This window comes from Vitis vinifera, chromosome 5, assembly GCF_030704535.1.
Source record: "Vitis vinifera cultivar Pinot Noir 40024 chromosome 5, ASM3070453v1".
Classification (NCBI taxonomy): domain Eukaryota; kingdom Viridiplantae; phylum Streptophyta; class Magnoliopsida; order Vitales; family Vitaceae; genus Vitis; species Vitis vinifera.
In genome coordinates this window covers 17914106-17937609 of record NC_081809.1, presented here as the reverse complement: position 1 = coordinate 17937609, position 23504 = coordinate 17914106, and the positions used below count along the sequence as shown (strand labels likewise).

Genomic DNA, 23504 nt, shown 5'->3' with positions numbered 1-23504 from the left:
CGGCTTGGTTATCACAGATAAGCTTCATCTGTTCATCATTTCCAAATCTCAACTCCCGAAGAAGATGTTTCAGCCATATGAGTTCACATGTTGCCAAAGCCATAGCTCGATACTCGGCTTCAGCACTAGATCTGACCACTACATCTTGTTTCTTACTCTTCCAGGATATTAGGTTACCTCTAATAAAAACACAATACCCGGAAGTGGAACGTCTATCTGTGGGTGAGCCAACCTAATTTGCATCTGTGTAACCATCAACCTAGGTATGACCTCTGTTCTCGTACAACACACCTTAGTCTGGTGTGCTTTTGATATATCGAAGAATGTGGATTACAACATCCCAATGGCTATCACATGGTGACTGTAGGAATTGACTAACAACACTTACAAGAAAAGAAATGTCTGGACGAGTAATGGTGAAGTAGTTCAGTTTACCTACAAGTCGCTGATATCTCCCAGGATCTCCTAAAGGCTTCCCCTGTCCTAGTATAAGTTTGACATTTGGATCCATAGGAGTGTCTACCGGTTTACAGTCTAACATACCAGTTTCTTCCAAGATGTCTAAAGCATACTTCCTTTGGAAAATAACCACATCGGAACTGGATTGAGCTATCTCAATCCCTAAGAAATACTTGAGTTTCCCCAAGTCTTTAGTCTGAAAGTGGGTGAAAAGGTGTTGCTTTAGTTTCTGAATACCATTCTGATCACTGCTTGTAATGACGATGTCGTCCACATAAACTACCAGATGAATACACTGCCCCGAAGAGTTATGATGATAGAAAACGGAATGGTCTGTTGTATTGCAGAACATGCCAAACTCCTGAACAACATAACTAAAAAGGCTAAACCATGCTCGAGGAGATTGTTTCAAACCATATAGAGAACGACGTAACCTGCACACTAAACCAGACTCCCCCTGAGCAACAAAACCAGGTTGTTGCTCCATATAAACTTCCTCAACAAGATCCTCATGAAGGAAAACATTTTTAATATCTAACTAATAAAGAGGCCAAGAACGCATAGCAGCCATGGAGAGCAATAGATGAACAAAAGCTATCTTGGCAATGGGAGAGAAAGTGTCACCATAATCAGAACCATAAACCTGAGTATAGCCTTTAGCAACTAAGCGGGCCTTAAGGCGATCAACCTGACCATCAGGGCCAACCTTAACTGTGTAGACCCAACAACAACCAACTGTAGATTTACTAGAGGGTAAAACAACAAGATCCCAAGTGTCATTGGAGTGTAAAGCAGCCATTTCATCTACCATTGTCTGTCGCCAGCCTGGATGGGAAAGAGCCTCAAGGGTGTTATTGGGAAGAGAAACAAAAGATATAGCAGAAACAAATGCAGAATAGGGTGAAGATAATCAATGGTAACTTAAAAAATTGTAAATGAGATGAGGATTACGAGTAGATCAATTACCTTTCCGAAGAGCAATAGGTAAGTCAGCAAAAGGAGGCAGAACCGAGGCAGGAGAAGCCGAAGGGATAGGAAGTGAGTCAGCAGGTACCTCAGCCAAAGAAGGAGGAATAACGACACGATGATAGCGATGATAAACCTGAAGTGGGCGAGAAGGCACTGCATTAGGTTGGGAGATAATGGGAAGGGGTAAGACTTCAAAAACAGGAAGAGACTCAGAGGTGGAGAAGAACGGTGAGTCCTTAAAGAAAGTGACATCAATGGAGAGAAAGTAGCGATGAGTCTCAGAGGAATAACAACGATAACCCTTTTGAAGTCTAGAATATCCCAAGAAGATGCATTTTGTAGCTTTAGTAGAAAGTTTGTCCTGTCCAGGAGTAAGAATATGAACAAAGCAAGTACAACCAAAAACACGAGAAGGAAGGAAATAAAGTGGTTGGTCAGGGAAAAAAAGGGAATGAGGAATCTGATCGTATAATACAGATGAGGGCATACAATTAATCCAATAACATGCTGTAAGAACAGCGTCCCCAAAAAACGAAAAGAAACATTACTATGGAGAAGGAGAGTACGAGCTGTCTCAACAAGATGTTGATTCTTACGTTTAGCTACCCGATTTTGTTGAGGAGTATGAGCACAAGAAGACTGATGAATGATCCCATGTTGGGACATAAATGAAGTAAATGGTGCAGAAAAATATTCTCTGGCATTGTCACTGCACAACACACGAATAGAAATATTGAACAAGGTTTGGATTTCAGCATAAAATTTTTGGAAAATAGAGAATAACTCAACTCAATTTTTCATTAAAAATAACCAAGTACATCGAGAATAGTCATCAATGAAAGTGACAAAATACTGAAATCCTAAAGTAGACGCAGTCCGACAAGGACCCCAAACATCAGTGTGGACAAGTTCAAAAGGAGACTTTGCCCGATTATTCAAACGCTTTGGGAACGAGACACGAGTATGTTTCCCAAGCTGACAGGACTCACACGCAAGCGACAACAAAGATGAAAAACGAGGGACCATTTTCTGGAACTTGGATAGACTAGGGTGGCCAAGGCGATTGTGGATGAGGAGGGGAGCATCAGTGGAAATGCAAACTGTAGGAGTTGAAGGCGAGGTGAGGTGATAGAGGCCTTAAGACTCACGTCCTATACCAGTCGTCTTCCCCGTACTCCAATCCTGCAAGGTCATAAATTTATCAGAGAAAGTGATAGAACAGTTAAGAGTACGAGTTATTTTGCTGATGAAAATAAGATTAAAAGGACACTCAGGGGCATAAAGGATAGAATGGAGAGGTAGGGAAGGGAGAGGATGAGCGAAACCAAAACCTTTAGCCATAGTTTGGGAACCATTAGCTAAAGTAATAGTAGGTAAGGCAGAGGTAGTAGTAATAGAAGAAAAAAAATCCTTATTACCAGATATGTGATCAGAAGCGCCAGAATTTAAAATCCAAGGTCCAAGAGAAGATGTATGGGTAAGACAAGCAAAAACATTACCAGTCTGGGCAACAGAAGCAACAGAAGCTGACTTGGTGGCCTGATAGCGGAGATAGTCATCATACTCACTGTTAGTGAGGGAAATACCTTAAGACGTGGAGGAACTGGGAGGCTGAGGCGACTGAGGACCAGATGACTGGGCCATGTGGGCAGTGCGGGGAGGCTGCCCATGTAACTGATAACACCGATCACGAGTGTGGCCAAGCTTATTGCAATAGGTGCAATGAGGACGTTGGCTTCTACCTCGGTTACCACTGCGTCTGCCTCGAGAGTTAGTTAGAGAAACTAACACAGAAGAATCTAAAGTATTATCAGATGGCAAAGTCTGAGTGGAGGAGATACGGAGGAGGCAAGCAAACACATCATCCAATGATGGTATGGAGGAACTGCCAAGAATCTGATCGCAGACGGTCTCGAGATCTGGACGAAGGCTAATAAGCGTAAGAACCATGAAGAACTTGTCAATCTGTGTTCGTTGATCCCCAACATCAGTAATAAGAGGCATCACGGTCAAGAATTCCTCCTTAAGAGAGGCAATCTGGCCAATATAAGTAGATAAATCCATGTCTTGTTGTCTGACATTGACAATAGAAGAAGCCACCTTATAAAGACGTTGGATATCATTCGTGTATAGCCCTTTCGCCTGATTCCAAAATTTAAAGCATGTTTTGTAGGCCCGAAGATGAAGCAGAATCTTAGAATCAACTGATTGCCATAACACACTACATAACTATGCATCTATCTTCCTCCATTGTACTCTGTCAACCTCAAGGATATCTGCCTCCTGCGTAACAAAGTGATCCTCATAACCTTGACCCATAAACCAAAACTCCACAGAGGCAGACCAGGACAAATAATTTTCACTGCCAACCAATTTCTCCAAAGTAATCATAGGAGATCCAGATATGACAGAGGAAAAAGTGGAACTTTTAGTAGCCATATCTACTTATCTGAAGAACGAAATATGTTTGGATCGAAGAGAGCCCTAACTTCAGATCGCGGCCGAAAGAAGAAAAACCGAGGATCCGCGGTTGTGAGAGACCAAATAGTAAAGAAAAATAAATGTGGCACTATTGGAAGGGTAGAAGAACACTTCCTAAGACACGTGCAGGGCTCGAGGTGGAGAGGAAGTCACCGGAGGTCGCTGGAAAGGTTGTTTAGAGGGTCGACAGAGAAAAAAAAAACCCCAAAAAACGCACTTCCAGGGCTCGGATGGCACAAGCACATATGAAGAGTGGCTAGACGGCGTCAGGTGAGCCGGCGCGTGACGTTCAGGCCGCCGGAGAAGAAACGCACATGGCCGGCGCATGACTGAGAATCTCCCTCCGGTGCTTTGAGAAAACTTGAAGATCTCCTCCTTGCGCACCTGATGGTATGGTCGGTGTCGAAAAAGGACTTCGCTGGAAAAAGGTCGCCAGCAGTGAGGGTTTTTTTTACGGCGGTGAGGGTTTTCTAACGACGATACAGTTGATCGGAAAGCTTTAGGAGATGGGAAAGGTGATCGGAATGAAACATGGTCACTAAAAGATTTCCCAAAATGGATTCACGGATAAACCGGAAATAATTAGGGTTTTTTTTCTCCTTAGGCTCTGATACCATGTGAAAAGAGAGAAAATGGAGAATCCTTAATTCTTGTTATTGAAAAACTGTTAATAATACACATTGGACTTGGGTATATATATATATATATACATGTTAGTGAGACTCACAATACAATAAGGAAAGAAAAGGAAAAGGAAAAGTAAATAACCTAAATAACTGCACACTATCTAACAAGGCCAATTGAAGTCGGCTCTGTTGTAAAACTGTGCGCACACACGCACGCACACACATAAAGTTAGCTTATTATTGTTAGCCAGCCGGTAATGCTATCTATATATGGCTATACAATATGCCAACAAACATGAACAAGTGCGTAAAATAATATCTAATGACATGATTTCCAGTAAGATGAATAACTGAAAGCCAAAGCTCCCAGTTACATATATTTGTTCATCTACCATTACTGCAGCTTTTTGTAGTGAGATCAGGGCTAATCATAGAAAATAATTAGGCACAGTGACAAAATTTGTCATACCTTACCTCAAAGCTCCTCCTTGCAGAACCCATGGTTGCACATATATTGGATATTATCCACGGTGGAATGTAAGCATCCTTGATTTCAATGTTGTAGGAGAGACCAGCCGAAACACTTTCATTTGCTTCATCTTTCATTTTGGATCCTTTAAGAGGAAAAACAACATGATCAGCTCTCTTCAACTCCCCGCAACTGACCTGCAAAAGAAGGCCACTACTGAAAAATCCCAAGCACCTACCCCATAGGAATTAGCAAGCAAAACCAAGCAACTAAAATTAATCATAATAAATATTTATCGTTGTACAAGTATTAAAATTTACAAAGAACCATTTTGCTATAATTTCAAAGGATGACTACTCTCCTTCCAAGGTAATCGGTAATCCTATAAAAGAAAAGCAATGTATCCTGAGTAGGTTATATTACATGAGAAGGGCAGTAATACATGCATTGGACCTCTTCGTGTCAGATGCAGATACAAGGAAAGGTTGATAAATGATTATAACAATAAGAAAATGTGGAAGAAGGATTGATCAAAGTTATTTCAATCATGTTACAACAAAGTTCAGGGATCCTATTTGATGAAACTTTGAGAACACAAAGCAGTACCAGGGAAGCACTTACCTTTAGAAGGTTCGAAGTTTGGGACTACCCTATCCATATGCACAGAAATAGTTTGGATGTATTTTCAATATGGTGGATCTAAACATCCAACCATTGGCCACCATTTATGTGAGAATCTGGCTGAAACGTATATTTGCTCTTGGAAATGCATTCATGGACAAGGAAAACAAAGGTCACTAACACCAGTCTATAACCATTAAATTTGAATTAAATTACACTTACCTCTGGGCAGAAAGAGCAGCATTTTGAAATGGAACAGGTGAATACAGAAGAGGAACATCCACACTTGTCAAGGAGGTCAAGAAAGATCTGGAAATAGCCATAAGAAATGAAGAACCACTGACAATAAAAGAGAGTAGAAATATAGACAAAGTACCTAACTTACTAGAGAAATGTAGTGCTTCCGACATTAGCTAGGTATTTACCTATAATTTAGCATAAAGTCATATAAAGCATGCACATTCTTGTTTCCACTAAAAGACAGCAAAGACTATGGACTGTTATCCACATCAGATATGGAACTAAGACGTCAAGTCTGAATTGAAATGAGAATCACCAACGAGTGATAAATCACAAAGAACAACATCAGGAGAAGTAGGTATACTTCTGTAACTAAGGAGATTTTCATAATCAAATTTTGGAAAAGAAAAAAAAACAGTAATGGACATCAAATCAAACATGAAGCTTTTTGGAATTGCTTCTTTATATTTTGCCTTTGCTGCTCATAAATTTGTCATAAAATAAATGCCTAAGAAAATCCCATTGAGGCAACTGTAACAAGCAAGTAGTCTAAGCAAGCATGGAAGTTCCACAAATGGCAGAGAAAGACATCCCATGTTCTATTCCAGGCATAAGTTTAGCAAGGTGAAAGATAAAAGACTATCAAAATTAAAAGCATAGACAAAAACCTGGCCCAGATTGCGTTTCTCAATCTCTGAGAGCTCAACCAGGTCTTCAGTAGTGACTTATTCTACTTTAGAACGACAAAGAGGCATAGAGAAACAAACATCCTAGTTTTCATAATATACAAACAAAAGAAAAAGTTAGTTCATTGGATTAAAAAAATATTATAGACATGGAAAAAAAAAAATGTAAAATCCAAAACAAAGATTAATTAGTTAAAATGGTTAGCACTGCAAGCCCTTAATATCATAATCTCAAAGGTCCAACATCCTGAAAAGAAGAGAGCATATATGATAGGCACAAATTCACAAGCACATAACTCATTACATGGTTGCAAAGTTGGGGTTTGCCCACTGGGTTACCAAGATTTTCAACTTTGATCCACATTTGAACCCATCATTATGCTGAATCAAAATGACAAAATCAATTATTGTTTTGAGCTTCCATATTTGTTTCTGGGTTCTTTGAACACAATTATATCAAATTGAAATCAAATACGTTGCCCTAAAACAATCCAAGCAACCCCTGATCGCACATGCAACAAATAGAAACAATCACAAATTATGTCTGCTTGCCACATATGTTACAGGGATTTAGTTGCAAGTATTAGATGCAGGTATGTGTTACACATCTAATCATTCAAATTCACAAACTCTAAGATACAAGGACTTGGCTGAAAGGAACTTAACAATGGTACAGATACTTGGACATGGTCAAAAGTCAAATATTTGAGTGCTTACTTAGATCTATATCTACTTTATTCTCCATGGAATCCATAATATTACCCTTTAGTAATTCAAGTCATATTACTCCTACGCATGAAGGAAATGTACTAAAAAATTTAATTTATATCGTATGTCATGTTTTGTCATTGGAAATTTCAAATTTTGTTAATATACAATATGCATACATATTTCTTTCACTAATTTTATTTTATATCAATATATTTTTTTATTATTTATCCATATCCATCCCTTTACTTTTATTTTATTACCTTTGTTTTGATTTATCATCTCTTTAAATGTTACTATTCTAAAAGTAACAAATTCATGCTAATGAAGTGCCAAGAGACCTGTTTTCTATCACCCCACCTGCCCAGGTATACCATTTTTTTTTTATCTTTAAATATCCTCATAAAAGCCCCTTTTTTTTTTCTCTTATCCTTGAATCTCCCCAACAACACTTAATTCCTTTTTTTTAGTTTTAATTCATCTCCCAAGTTCCAAAATTTCACTTTAAAAATTACTAACAATTATCCAGTCCCAAGTAAAAAATAATAATAATATATCCCATGAGGATCCCACAACAATACCCATGTCCTTTTTGTCAATAGGGTTACTTTTAGCAAAATTGAGAATCCGGGTATCACCACCTGTCACACATAGTCTCATGCATCCTTACCTAAATATAGCAACTTCTTTATTGATTAAAATTTTCTTTCATTTTCTTATATGAATCGAGAACTTACAAAATAAAAAATGAGAAAACAGTTAGGATTTTACTCCAAGTCAGCATAATATTGTACAAGAGCTTTGGTTTCTAAGGGACCATAAGTTTGAACCTCATTGCTTGTTAAATCCCCATTATTGAGCCAAGTACAAGCAAGAGAAGGTTGCATGTCCAGTGGAACATTAAGGCTTTAGCCTAAGTCAACTTAACTTGATATACATTGTTGGCCTACTATATAAGACAAAATTATGAGAATTTTCTGAAAAAAGCAAAATAATTGCTCAGCAATGAGAAAAAAACCAAAAATATGGAGCAACCAATGCTCATTAAAATCAAGGATGACAGTTTTTTTTTAGTTGGTAAAAGTCAAACACAGTAAACCATCTGGCCAGACAATCAAGGTCCCTGATAAATTATCTCTAATGATCTAACAGTTAGCCACTTGGTCAGCAAATCAAGGTCCTTAATAAATATCAACATTCTCAAAATCAATAAATTTGGTAATCATCTAAATTCCACAAGAATGGTTTAAAATTATCATTCCCAGATTAGCTTAGAAGTTTGCAAAAAGAACACAAAATATTTTCTCACTGCACTCATTTCTGTTACAATTTTATAAACCTCATATTTAAACCTCTAGCAAAGAAGTAGCAACCATTTCCAGGTTTTAAGTCAAAATAAGCACCCCCATGATTTCTATTTCAATGCCACTATCTTAGTTAATACCAAGTGCAAAAAAAAAAAGTAATATCTTATTTCAGGAACTAATTTTTATATTCAAGCAGAAAAAACTCGAATTAGCATTTAGAGTGAGAAAAAACATATTTTCCACATGAAAATTGTTTATGAACATGTTCCATAAAGAGAAAATAAACTTCCTATCCATGCAAATTTTAAAAGATAAAAAAGATACATCTTACATGCTCTCTCAACAGTGACCTTAAGCCTCTTGTTGACTGGGAGATATAAGCATTAGAGAACTGTTTCTTTCCTCCTGAGCCATCACCACTAGCAAACACCACCACAAATTGTGAAGTACAAACTAGAAAGTTTCCAATAAAACAGAAAAATCAATGTACAGTGTGACATACAAAATAAATTTAACTAATAAAAAAACCCCAAAAAAATAAAAGGCAAGACAAAGAAAGAACAAAACCCAAAAAAAAAAGGGAGAGCATAAAAATCCAAAATGAATGGATCATGCACATTTCGCTCCTATTACAACCTGAACGACCAAAAGGCTCTAACATTATGGTCCACATAAGTCATGGTGTAGGGCATTACAAGGAGAAAGAAAGAAGTTTCTTACAATTTCAATGTTATAATTAGAGTTTCTAGAGAATAATAAATAAACTCTAGAGTACACAACCAAAAATAATATGATGAAATCACCACATAATCTAAATTGCTTTATATGTAATTTATGTGCTGAAAATTCCTAAAGAAAAATAGGAAAGAAACTAGCCATTGCAAAAGTATGGCCTAGGCAAGCCAAATTGCCAAAGAAATTGTAGTGGTTATGAAGCAGTAAATGTAGTTACAGTGTCATAACACTACAATATGTAAACCAGTGATGAATTGTTAGCCCCTACCACATGATTATATGAATAAGATCATTATGAATATTCAAAACCATCAAGAATCAAGATAGACCTTCAAGCTAGATGTAAGGGAACATGTGAAAATGATTGTGTATGGAAGATGTGAGAATGATAGATGACAACTAGCTGACTTCATACTCAGCAATGGGCATAAAAGGAAAAAAAAAAAAACTCCTGTTTTTTCATGGGATTGAAAAATGTCAGTGGTTTATCCTGGAGATAAGTGTTGGTTTGGTGTTGAATCAAAGAGCTTTGAGGATTTAATCGAGGAGACCAAAAGGAAGGTGATTGGGAAGATTTGTGAAAGGGGTCCAAACTTTTCGTCATGTATTAGATTCAATGGGGTAAGGGCTTGGCTTTGCTAGTGGAAGGGGCTGAGACCTGCTGTGCTCTCAAAGATGGAGAGTTTTTTAGAAAGTCTTGGGTGGAGTGGGGTAGACACCATTTGCTGGATTTGAGCAATAATAGGAGAAATGCGGTTTCTACTTTGTTCTGTTTAGGACGTGGAAGGAAAGAAGTTTTCCTTGGTGTTTCCTGAAGAAAGGGGATTTGTAGGGGGGTGGAAAATCCTGTCTAGCAAGCTAAGAAGCCTTGGTGTTTCTACGACCCTAAGGAGAGTGGAGGAGCCCAAAGCTACCTCTTCGAAGGGGTTGGTTCTTAGAGGGGTGATGATGGGAATGAGTACTCGGTAGCAGAGATGGAGATCTCTAGTTCTTCTTAATAGTGTAACACTATGTGGATTGAAATCAAAGATGGGAGGGGCTTTTTGACCAACCTCCTAACCCTGTCTCTCTTAGGAACTAGGCATAGTTCAATTGGAGGTTGAAAGGAAAACTCCACTTGGCATTGTTGGGAGGATCCCTTATTCTGTTCAAGTTTGAAGATATAGTTGAAGCTAAGAGGGTGTTCCACTCGAGGGTGAAATGGTTCAATGGAAAAAGTCTTCTACTAAAGTGGTGGAATCCATCTATGGGTTGCCTCATGGAGGCAAGGGATGTTCGAGAGGTGTGGGTAAGGGTTTTGGGCCTTCTCTTGCATCTTTGGGGAAAAGGTTTGTTCAAAAGATTACGAGAAGCTTGTGAGAGTCTTGTGGCCATCGATGAGGATACAGCGGAGTGTAGGAATTCGCAATGGGCGAGGATTCTTGCTAGGATCAAAGGGAAGTTACCTAGTTCTTTGCAGGTGATGGTGGGTTCCTCTTGTTTCATGATTCAGTTATGGTGGGAGATTCCTGCATGGAAGAGTGAGGTGTAGTCTTCTCAAAGTTGCAAAGAGAGGAGGGTAGGAGAAGAGGGTAGGGTAAAGTCACGCACTTGTCTGAAGTGTGGAAGAAGGGTTTTCTGGAAAAGTGGAAGCCCAAGTGTCATCTCTTGATCCATCAAACTCTCCATCCTCTTGTTTCGCAATTCAGATGTGGTGGGAGATTCCTCCATTGAAGAGTGAGGTGCAGTCTTCTCAGAGTTGTAGAGAAACAAGGGTAGAAAAAGAGAGTAGGGTAAGGTCACGCGCCTATCTGAGAGTGAAAGAATGGTTTTCTAAAAGAGTGAAAGCTTAAGTGTTGTCTCTCAATCCATCGAACTCTACAAAAAGAAAAAGTGGTACAATTCCCAAAAAGATGGGAATCAAAGTTTCTACAAAAACCCATCCTTCCCCTTCTATCACTAGGAAGGAGCTATGTGGGTTAGTAGATGAGGCCTTGGGCCTTTTTGTTGGGCCTTAGGTCAAGTTAGGCTCTATGGAGATGGAGAGGGCCAAAAAATCAACTTTGGATAAGGCCCAAGCTCCTTTTAAAGTGGGTTAGGTGAGCTTTAAAAAGGGAAGGGAGATGGGCCTCAAGGCTACTACCATTGAGTCCACTCCTTTCATGCTTCTAATCCTTGCATGTCAAAGTTGCCTTCCACGGAGACAACGATGAAGCCTTTAGCCAACAAAGCTATTTTAGATGAAGCACTTAGATTTCAAGGTACGCTCTCTTGGACTCAATCCTCTTGGGGAGAAGGGCCTTCTTCTTCTTCAACTCCTTTCTTGGGTATTGAGCGGGGAGAAGGTTTTTCTGAGTTGGGAGGGGAAGTGTCAGAAATTTTGGTTGACGCTGTGAAAAAGCCTCTATCAATGGCTTTTCAAGATGGCTAAGTTGTGGTCTTCCTAGAGAATTTTTCCCCCAATCAAGAGAGTGGAGTTGAGTCGGGGGGTAACGGTGCTTTAGCCTCAACTCAAGAGGTGGGATCCAATGGTGTGGAATGCAAGGACCCGCTTTCAGACAAGGACTTCACCAAGCTAGTAGATTTTAATAGATTTTTGGGGATGTCGGTTCAGGGGTTTGAAAAGAAAATCTAGTCTTTGTTGAGGAAGTTAAGAAGGAAAGTTGGATGTGGGATTCCTAGTAGAGGGGGAAAGAAGAAATGTGTGTCCTCCTCTCGTTTCAAAAGGGAGCTAAGGAGACTAGATTGTTCAATCAATTATGAAACTTCCTTGCTCTCTTCTAGAAGGAATGGTAGGAACAATTAGGATTTGGTTCTAGTTGATTGATGAAGATTAAAATCCTTTCCTGGAATATAAGAGAACTCAACGATGAGGAAAAAAGGAAATTAATCAAGTCTGTGGTTAGGACTCAGAAGGTAGATCTAGTTTGCCTTCTAGAGACTAAGGTGCAAGAGATGGAGTTACAAGTGGTAAGAAGCTTAGGTGTTGGAAGGTTTTTGAACTAAGGTGCAGTTGATGCTAGATGAGCGTCAAGAGGCATTTTGATTTTTTAGGACAATAGAGTTTTGGACCTATTGCAGTTGGAGTGTGGTGGGTTCTCCATTTCATGTCACTTTAGAAATGTTGAAGATGATTTTGTTTGGGTGTTCACAGGAGTCTATGATCTAGTTTTAATGAGGGAAAAAAAGGATTTCTGGGATGAATTGGGAGCTATCAAAGGTCTATGGGATGATCCCTAGTGCATAGAAGGGTATTTTAACCTTGTTAGATTTCCAAGGGAAAGAATGAACAAATTTAGATTTATGACAGATATGAGGAGGTTCTTAGATGTCATAAAGGAGTTGAGTTTGAAGGACCTTCCTCTTTCTGGAGGTTCATTCACATGGTGTGGTGGTTTAATTCTCAAGCAGCTTCTAGGTTTGACCGCTTCTTAGTCTCTGATGAGTAGGAGAACCATTTTTTGGGTATTTCTCAATTCGCTTTCCTAGGCTAGCTTCTGACCATTGTCCCATTATTCTCAAGGGTGGAAGAGTCAAAAAGTGCAAGATCCCCTTTAGATTTGAGAATATGTGGCTTTTGACTGATGGCTTCAAAGAGCTTGTGAGAAATTGGTGGACTGGGTATACAGTTACTAGCTTTAGCAATCACTGCCTCATTAAGAAATTAAAAGCTCTTAAAAGGGATCTTAAAGTGTGGAAAAAAGAAGGTTTTGGCAATCTCTTCTTTAACAAATCATAAGCCTTTTCTTATGTTCAATTCTAGGACTCTAAGAAGAGAGAATGTCCTCTTTCTCTTGAGGAGGTAGAGGCTAAAAAGGGGGCCTTTGAGGATTATAAGAAGTGGGTTTTATTGGAAGAAACTTCATGGAGACAAAAATCTAGGAAATTTGGTTAAGAGATGGAGACAAGAACACCAAGTTTTTTCACAAGATGGCCAATGCTCATGCAAGAAGGAATTTGTTAACCAAGGTGAGAAAAAATGGGGTTACTCTGATTGATGATGAGGAGATTAAAGCTAGGGTGTGCAATGCCTATCATACTATTCTCTTGGAAACTGGGGATTGGAGACCGAGCGTAAGGGTTTACGCTTTGAAGTGTTGGGGTAAGATAGATCCAAAAGTCTAGAGGTTCCTTTTTCAAATGAGGAAGTTTTTGAAGCCCTGAGTAGTCTCTCTGGTGATAAAGCTCTAGGTCCAAACAGTTTTACCATGGCTTTTTGACATTTTTGTTGGGATTTTACCAAACCAGAGATCATACCTTTCTTTAAGGAGTTCTTTCTTCATGGCACATTCTAAAGAAACCTAAATTCCACCTTCTTGGTTTTGATTCCCAAAAAAGGGAGAGCTAAAGATTTGAAAGACTTTAGACCAATCAGTTTGGTTGGGGGTTTGTATAAGCTATTAATCAAAGTTTTGGCAAATAAGGTAAAGACAACAACGAGGGAGGTGAAATCAACATGCCTTCATTCAAGGTAGACAAATTTTATACACTATGCTCAGTGCTATTAAGGTTGTTGACTCTAGGTTAAAGAGCAATATTCCTGGTCTCCTTTGAAAAATGGACATTGAGAAGGTTTATGATCATGTCAATTGGGATTTATTTATATCAGTTATGTTCAAAGTGGGGTTTGGGCAAAGGTGGATAAGTTAGATCAATTGGTATATTTCCATAGCTAGCTTCTCTGTTCTTATCAACAGAACCCCTTCATGCCTTTTTCATAGTTTTAGGGGCTTAAGACAAGGCGACTTGCTATCCCCCTATCTATTAATTTTGGTTATGGAGGCTCCTAGTCAGTTGTTGTTCCGAGCCAGATGCAGTGACTTCATTTTAAGGTTTAAGGTGGAAAGGAGAAGTGGAGAAAGAAGGGATGTGTCCCATCTTCTGTTTGTTGACGACACATTAATCTTTTGTAAGGCCAACAGTGAACAGTTGAGATATTTGAGTTGTCTATGTGGTTCGAGATGCTTTCTGAATTAAAAGCGAATATGGATAAAGTGAGGTTATTCTTTTAAGGGGGTAGAGACTTTGGAGAATGATGCTTTGGTGATGGGGTGTAGAGTAGGGAAGCTTTCCACATCTTATTTGGGTCTTCCTTTGGGTGCCCCTTTTAAATCTCGTAGGGTGTGGGATGCAATGGAATAGAGATTCAAAAAAAAAAATTAACAATATGGAAAATGTGATACATATCTAAGGGTGGGAGGCTTACCTTGATTAAATAAAATAAAATAAAAATAAAAGTGTGTGGAAGACTTGAAAAAATCCAAATGGATTTTTTATGGGGTGGTGGTGCTCTAAAGAGAAGGCCTCATTTGGTGAATTGGAAATTGGTTTGTGTAAATAAGGAGGGAGGCTTAGGAATTCATAGTCTTATGGCCCTTAATAAAGCCTTACTTGGTACGTGGAGTTGGAGATTTGCAGAAGAAAGAGAGTCGGCCCCTTTGAAAACAAATTATCATTGGGAAGTTTGGAGTAGAGAAAGAGGTTTAGTGTTCGAAAGGAGTAAGGGGAGGTCATGGTGTGGTGATGTGAAAAGCCATCAGAAATGAATGAGAGGACATAAGAAGTTGATCCCACTTGATTGCTAGGAATGAGAGAAAGGTTAAGTTTTGGAAAGACTTTTGGTGTGAAGACTAACCCTTGAAAGAAGTTTTCCCTAACTTATTTCTATGGCAATAAATAAACACAATTAGGTCTCAAAAGCTTGGGAGGAGAGTGGGAATTTAGGTAGCTGGAGCCCCCGCTTTTCAAGACATCTTAATGATTAAGAGATGGGAGAAGTTGAGTCTTTGTTTTGCAAGCTTAAACCCTTTGTTATGAGAAGAAAAGTGGACAACATTTTGAGTTAGAGAGAGAGTAAGAATGGCAAATTTTAAGTTAGCTCCCTTTATGGCTCCTATACGAGGGTATCTAGAGATCAATTTTCGTGGAATATTATTTAGAGGTCTTGGGCTCTAGGAAGGGTGAGCTTTTTTGCTTAGGAAGTGTCTTGGAGCATAATTTTGACTCTCAACTAGTTGAAAAGAAAGGGATTGAATATTTTGAATAGGTGCTTCATGTGCAAAGAAGAGGAGGAAACCACTAACCACCTAATTTTGTTCTATGGCAAGGCTAAAATTTTGTGGAACTTGATTTATTCCATTTTCGGTGTGCAGTGGGTTATGCATTCCTCAATTAGGAAGAGTGCATGGAAGGTTGCTCTCTTAAGTTTAATGTGGAATTTATGGAAGGAAAGGAATGGAAGAGCTTTCATCGCTGTTGAGCGGTCCAACCAAGCAATGAAATCTTTTTTCATGTATACTTTTGTGAATTGAGCTAGGGTGCATATAGAGAGGACCACACTTTGTCTATGATTGATTTTATAAATTGGTTGTTTGTCAAGTAAGGAGAAGGCTTTTTTTTGTCTTCTTATTGCTTAGCTTTTTTGGGGCATATGTGTATACTTTGTGTGTACTGTTTTCGTCGTTTTTAGGCTTTTCTAATGCAAGCCCTTTTATTACCTATGAAAAAGAAAAAAAAGCAATGGGCATAAAAGAATACATGGAGTGGTACTACACCAACTCAAGCATGACATAGATGATGATTTCAAGCACCCAAAGATTTTATGTTGTATCAAGTAGGAATGCATTGTACTTCCCATTTAATTTTGTTGTTCATTTGTTTCCTGCATGGTATTTTGATCAACAAAGGGGAAAATACCAATGTTAGTATGCATGTCAAATTATCACAAAAAGCTCTCAAAAAGATGCTTTGCTCCATAAGCATCTTGAACCTGTAATATGTCGATCTTTTATCAAAAGGTATTGTTTATGTATTATTAATGTTAGAGATAGTAAGACAAAGAGAAGTAAATTCGGGAAGACATGACATCAGAAGGACTATTGCATATAATGTGGTGTATTGTGTCAGACTATATTATTTCATGTGAATGACTATCATAATATTCCACAAGATTATGTGTTAGAATTACAAACTAGAATGGACTCCATTAATTTTTTTTATGATATAGTCTTCAGTGTGTTATCCTGTCATCTATCTAAACCTGGTTTTGGTCAACATGAATGTGATTTAGTTTCCAAATTTTCTATGAGCTAAGAATATGGATTGTACTTTTCAGACACTATTATGTAATAACACACAAATTTTCCTTTCCATACAAATTCCCACATTTCATGACATAATCTTCACTCAGTTATCTGGTAATCAATTTAAACCCAATTTTGTTTAATCAATGCAATTAAGTCTTCGAATTTTCTAAGATTTTAGAATTTGGACTTCTAAATTATTATAAATTTTGAGGTTTAACTTAAAGTATACTTTTTTTTTTTCATGCAAATCACCAAAAATATTTCTCAACAGTGACATTGGCATAAACATAGATCTATTAACATTATTATACTTAGGAACCATGAAATTTCCACTAAAACCAACATTTGTAGCCTTGAGTTCGACACTAACAAATTATTAAATTTCAAAACTATAGGCACTTTGCTTCAAATTCATAAAATAACCAACACTGTTGTGACTCCTCCCACAAGAGAGGAAAAAAAAGGGCACTAATGCACAAAGTAACAAACAACTCATTTTTCTCCATGTAATATTATTATCTTTTGTTCCGACCCCTCCAACAAGAGGAAGAAAAAAAAGCGCTAATGCACAAACTAACAAACAACTTATTTTTCTCTATATAATACTGTCTTTTCCCTTTTTATAAGAATTAGTACACCAAATAATTGCAATGCCAGGAAGAACAGAGAGAACATAAATACTCAGAGAAATTTCATCACAACGACAAAGACCATGGTATTCCAAAAACCAAACAGCAACTGACCAAAGCAATTGAGCCCAAAACATAAACTAATACTTCAGGTAACGCAAGAAAAGATCATTCACCATAAGGGATCAAAAGGGTATTCTATTAATCTGCAGGTTGCTCCATATGAACAAGATATGAAATCTTACAAGAACTTACTGTTGAAATTTGGCATTCAAAGTTAGGGTTTTAATTTAGGAAAGTGCTTTAGGAATAAAAAAGGAGAGATCATTTAGGATGATTCAGTTTCCTAATTTTAGGAGAGAATCAAGCTAGATTGATATTTTCTTATTCAGTCATTTGTGTATATATATGTGTATGGTGTGTACCTAAAAATTCAATAAAGGAATTCAGAAATTCTTCATGGTATCAGAGCCAGTTTTCTGAAACCTTAATCCCTTCTGGTCATCTCTTATTCAGGCCATCATTCATTCCGGCCAAATCTCTCTGACCATCTCTCTCTCTGGCCATCTCTCATTCCGGTCATCAGTCCCTGTTCTCAGAGCCAAGGGAGAAAATGCTTTCCAGTCGGTCGAATCGTCGTAAAAAAACATTCACTGCCGGCAACTTTTCCGGTGAACTTTTCCGACGACGGTTTTTTCTACACCGCAAGGACCGCCTAGAGGAGATCTCCAATTTTTCCCAAAGCACCGGAGCCAGAAAACCATCCACGCGCCGGCCACGCGCGTTTTTCCGGCCGGCGACTGCATCTCACGCGCCGGCGCATGAGGGCGCGTGAGCCACTTTCCGGCGATGAGCTTCCTCCTCCAGGCTCGCCTGACGCTGACCAGCCACCCTTCTTACCTGTTTCTGCCATCTGAGCCCTGCACGTGCCTCTTTTGGGGTTCTTTTGCCTCTACGGGCCCTCCGATCAGTTTTTCCGGCGTCCTCCGGCTATTTTTTCTCAACTCCAATCCCTGCACGTGCCTTGGGAAGTGTTCTTCTACCTTTCCGGTCCATGACAAAATACAGAATGACATCATCACAAGTATCCAGCGTCACGTCACCAGAATCAGGGGGCAGATATGAAATTCCAAACCTTGGTGGCAGTGATTCCTCTCCTATTCTCATCACAGGACACAAATTAAATGGCCATAACTATTTACAGTGGTCACAATCTGTGTTGCTGTTCATTTGCGGTAAAGGAAAGGATGAGTACCTCACTGGAGAAGCAGCCATGCTAGAAACTACAGAACCGGGTTTCAGGAAGTGGAAGATTGAAAACAGCATGGTCATGTCATGGCTTATCAATTCCATGAACAATGACATAGGTGAAATTTTTTTGCTGTTTAGGACTGCAAAGGACATCTGGGATGCAGCTAAAGAAACTTACTCAAGTTCTGAAAATACTTTAGAACTTTTTCAGGTTGAATCAGCCTTACATGACTTCCGCCAAGGAGAACAGTCAGTTACTCAGTATTACAACACACTCACAAGGTATTGGCAGTAACTTGACTTATTCGAGACTCACTCATGGAAATGTTTGGATGATGCAACAACATACAGGAAAATTGTGGAACAAAAGAGACTGTTCAAGTTTTTCCTAGGACTAAATAGGGAATTGGATGATGTTAGAGGCCGAATCATGGGCATTAAACCCCTTCCAAGTCTCAGGGAGGCTTTTTCAGAGGTTAGGCGTGAAGAAAGTAGAAAGAAAGTGATGCGACTCATGGTAGCTTAGCTTTAAAGGCGTATCAACAAAATTTATACCTTGAATACTATTACTAAAGTAGCCAAGCTACTATAGCATAGTGGTTATAGGATCGTTCACTGGGAAGGGTTTTCGCAAACACAAGTGATATTCAAATTAGGAAAATAGGTGATTTTCTTATGGATGTTAGCTTTAAAAGAAGATGTAAATGTTTTAGAAAGATTTAAACTAATCTAAGCTAACATTAAAGACTAAAATGAAAGGGTGTAAAAACAAGTTTCTCAAAGATAGGATAGCTATGCTCTGGCTCTTATGCAAATTGGAAATCTCAGGATAGGCTCCTCGCGTTGGGGTTGCAACTATGGTGATGCTTGCTTCCCGAACCGGTATGGATTTAGCAAATCAAGTTTTAATCCTTTAAAATGGCAAAACAGATGGTAGTGAATTTCATCAATGGTTATTCACCTTAGACTTCCTTTGAATGGCTCGTAAGAGATAACTAATGGTCTAAAGCCGAAAGCTTACCAAATATTGGCAACTCAAAGTCATTCCAAGTGATAAACTCACCTTTCAATGGCCATTGAAATTGGTTCTAACGGATTAATGTAAAACTTGGAATTGAAAACCTCACCTTCCAATAGCTCGTAGGAGATAACTAATGGATAGAAATCCAAAAGCTTATCAAGTATTGGCCGTTGGAAGTTGTCCAAAGGAAATAAAAACCAAACTTTGCATTAATGAACCATTAATGAAAAACGTCTACCTTACCTTCCAGGTGCGAGAAATTTCCATGGGATTGCATCCAAGCTATCACATAACATCCATACTTTGAGAAACTAAAAGTTTTAGCCAATCATCCTCTGAGGAAAAGCCCTCAGAGGCTATTTGGCTTCCAAGAAAATAAAATAGTAAAGAGAAAAGAGAGACGAGAGAGCTCTATATATCACTCAGTGTAAAACGTAATACGCATGTTCTATATTCTATCTATTATATATGTTCCAAGAGGTGATTTCTACCCCTTATATAGTCTTTACAAAAACAAAAGCTTGTGATTGGTTAGTTACAAGGATAAGAAAGGAAATTACATCACAAAATACAAAGGAAAATATCTAAAGTGGAGTCGGCAAAAGCAGAGGAAAATTCGCAACACGCATGGGTTATGCGAATTTTGAAGGTGTTATGCGAATTTCGTGTTATGCGAAATTTTCGCATAACCTGGAGCAGTTGGCTTCCGAAGGCCATATCTTCCTCATTTCAGCTTCAAATTGTACACGGTTTGAAGCGTTGGATTCTTGACTTACAGAGCTTTGAAATGGTATATAGAATGTAAAAAATGGACTTTGGGAATTGCTCCAAAAGTGCGAAAGAAGACTGCAGATGCTGTCCTCTGTTTTCCTCTTCTCCATTGTTCTTTCCTTGCATACTTTGAACAACTTTGGCAAAGGGCTATGGAGCTCCAAAGCTTGGTTCTTCATGAATTTGAGCTTCGAAAAGCTTTGCCATAACTTGTCCAAGTAGCTCCTCCATCATTTGGCATTCTTGAATTGATTCATAAGCTGATAAAAACATGTAAACTTGCCACAAAATGGTTAAAACCAATTACTAAGGACCTTAATGAATTAATTGGGTTAAATGAATATGATTACTACTCAAAGGTGCTTAAAACCATTATAATTAGGTCTACAAAATAGCACTTTTTGGTAGTAATCAGAAAGTGATGATGGGATCCAAAGAGCAACCTGTCCCAACATTGGATGCCTCTGCCCTTGCTGCTCGGTCATTTAATAGTAGTGGTGGAGATCGTCAGAAACGGGATAGGCCTTGGTGTGATTATTGTAAGAAACCAGGCCATTATAAGGAGGCTTGCTGGAAGCTTCATGGCAAACCGGCTGATTGGAAACCAAAGCCACGGTCTGATAGAGATGGCAGAGCACACGTGGCTGCCAACTCTGAGAGCACATCTGTTCCCGAGCCGAGTCCATTCAACAAAGAGCAGATGAAGATGCTACAGAAACTATTAAGCCAAGTTGGCAGTGGCAGTACTACCGGGATAGCCTTCACTGCTAATCGAGGAGGAATGAAACCGTGGATAGTGGACATAGGTGCTTCTGATCACATGACAGGAGATGCTGCCATTCTTCAAAGTTACAAGCCAAGTAATGGTCATTCATCCGTCCATATTGCTGATGGTTCAAAGTCAAAAATTGCCGGGACAGGTTCTATAAAACTTACTAAAGACTTATATCTTGACTCTGTCCTCCATGTTCCAAACTTGGATTGTAATCTTTTGTCCATTAGCAAATTGATGTGTTACTAAATTCTATCCAAACTCGTGTGTTTTTCAGGACTTGAAATCGGGGAAGATGATTGGCAGTGCTGAACTGTGTTCCGGGCTCTACCTCCTCTCATGTGGCCAATTCTCAAACCAAGTCTCTCAAGCAAGTTGCGTACAGTCTTAGAGTATGTTAGAGTCTTTCAATTCTGTGTCAAATTCTAAGGTCAATAAAGATAGTGAGATTATAATGTTACACTATCGCCTTGGTCATCCTAGCTTTGTTTACCTTGCAAAATTGTTTCCCAAATTATTTATCAATAAAAATCCAGCATCTTATCACTGTGAAATTTGTCAGTTTGCAAAGCATACTCGAACAGTATATCCTCAAATCTCATACAAACCTTCGACCGTTTTCTCTCTAGTACATAGTGATGTGTGGGGTCCCTCCCGGATAAAAAATATTTCTGGCACTCGATGGTTTGTGACATTCGTTGATGATCATACACGAGTAACATGGGTTTTCCTTATGAAAGAAAAGTCAGAGGTCGGACACATTTTTCAAACCTTCAATCTTATGGTTCAAAATCAATTCAATTCCAAAATTCAAGTCCTCAAGTCAGATAATGCAAAGGAATACTTTACTAGTAGTCTCAGTACTTATCTTCAAAATCACGACATTATCCACATAAGTTCTTGCGTTGACACCCCACAACAAAATGGGGTGGCTGAACGCAAGAATAGACATCTCTTGGAGGTTGCCCGGTGCCTTATGTTTTCCTCTAATGTTCCAAACTATTTCTGGGGGGAAGCTATTTTCACAGCTACCTATTTGATTAACCGTATGCCATCCAGAGTGCTTACCTTTCAATCCCCACGTCAACTTTTCTTAAAACAATTTCCTCACACCCGTGCAGCCTCTTCTGATTTACCACTCAAAGTATTTGGTTGCACGGCATTCGTTCATGTGTATCCTCAAAATCGTAGCAAATTTGCTCCTCGAGCCAATAAGTGCATTTTCCTAGGGTATTCTCCAACCCAAAAAGGGTACAAATGTTATTCTCCAACCAACAAAAGATTTTACACCACCATGGACGTCTCTTTCTTTGAACATGTCTTCTTCTATCCCAAATCTCATGTTCAGGGGGAGAGCATGAATGAACATCAAGTTTGGGAGTCTCTTCTTGAGGGTGTACCTTCTTTTCACTCAGAGTCACCAAATCCTTCCCAATTCGCACCCACTGAGTTGTCCACACCCATGCCGTCATCAGTCCAGCCAGCCCAACACACAAATGTTCCTTCTCCCGTGACCATCCAGTCTCCCATGCCTATTTAACCTATAGCCCCACAACTTGCTAATGAGAACTTACAAGTTTACATCAGGAGGAGGAAAAGACAGGAATTAGAGCACGGATCACAGTCAACATGTGGCCAATATATTGACTCAAATTCAAGTCTTCCTGAAGAGAACATAGGTGAGGATAGGGTTGGAAAGGTGTTAATTCCCAGTATTGATGATTCTACTCTGCCGATTGCATTGAGGAAGGGTGTTAGGAGATGTACAAATCATTCAATTGGGAATTATGTTACATATGAAGGGTTATCACCATCTTACAGAGCATTTGCTACTTCTCTTGATGATACTCAGGTTCCCAACACAATACAAGAGGCATTCAAAATTTCAGAATGGAAGAAGGTAGTACAAGATGAGATTGATGCACTTGAGAAAAATGGGACGTGGACTATCACAGATTTTTCGGTTGGGAAGAGGCCCGTGGGGTGCAAGTGGATTTTCACCATAAAATACAAAGCAGATGGATCAGTCAAGAGATTCAAGGCTCGTTTGGTAGCTAGAGGGTTTACACAATCCTATGAGATAGACTATCAGGAGCCTTTTGCTCCTATTGCAAAACTGAACACTATCAGGATTCTTCTCTCATTGGCTGTCAATCAAGATTGGTGCTTGCAACAATTGGACATAAAAAATGCATTTCTAAATGGTGACCTAGAAGAGGAAGTCTACATGGAAATACCACCTGGTTTCGAAGAAAGTATGGCAAAGAATCAGGTGATCATACTCTATTTGTCAAGAAGTCTCATGCCGGGAAAATGGCCATATTGATAGTCTATGTCGATGATATTATTCTATCTGGGAATGATATGGAGGAATTACAGAAGTTGAAGAAGTATTTGTTAGAAGAGTTTGAAGTTAAAGACCTTGGAAATTTGAAATATTTCCTTGGTATGGAAGTGGCTAGATCAAGGAAGAGAATTGTAGTCTCTCAAAGAAAATACATACTCGATCTTCTTAAGGAGACCGGTATGCTTGGATGCAAACCAATTGATACTCCTATGGATAGTCAGAAGAAACTTGGTATCGAGAAAGAAAGTACACCGGTAGACAGGGGGAGATATCAGCGGCTTGTCGGGCGCTTGATTTATCTCTCACATACTCGGCCAGATATTGGCTTTGCAGTGAGTGTTGTAAGTC

The 23504-nt window shown here is 38.9% G+C and overlaps 1 protein-coding gene across 1 annotated transcript in view; it reads right to left on the bottom strand.

Annotated features, from left to right (window-relative positions):
- Positions 1 to 4653: 4653 nt before the first annotated feature.
- LOC100245124 (uncharacterized) overlaps positions 4654 to 23504 on the bottom strand; it is a 33109-nt gene continuing 14258 nt past the window's right edge. Inside the window, exons 9-13 of the mRNA XM_059737001.1 lie at positions 8898 to 9019; positions 6534 to 6635; positions 6051 to 6160; positions 5848 to 5934; positions 4654 to 5201 (exon numbers count right to left, since the gene is read on the bottom strand). Coding sequence (XP_059592984.1) covers positions 6591 to 6635; positions 8898 to 9019 — 167 coding nt within the window. The 3' untranslated portion in view covers positions 4654 to 5201; positions 5848 to 5934; positions 6051 to 6160; positions 6534 to 6590. The remainder of the gene's footprint in view (positions 5202 to 5847; positions 5935 to 6050; positions 6161 to 6533; positions 6636 to 8897; positions 9020 to 23504) is intronic.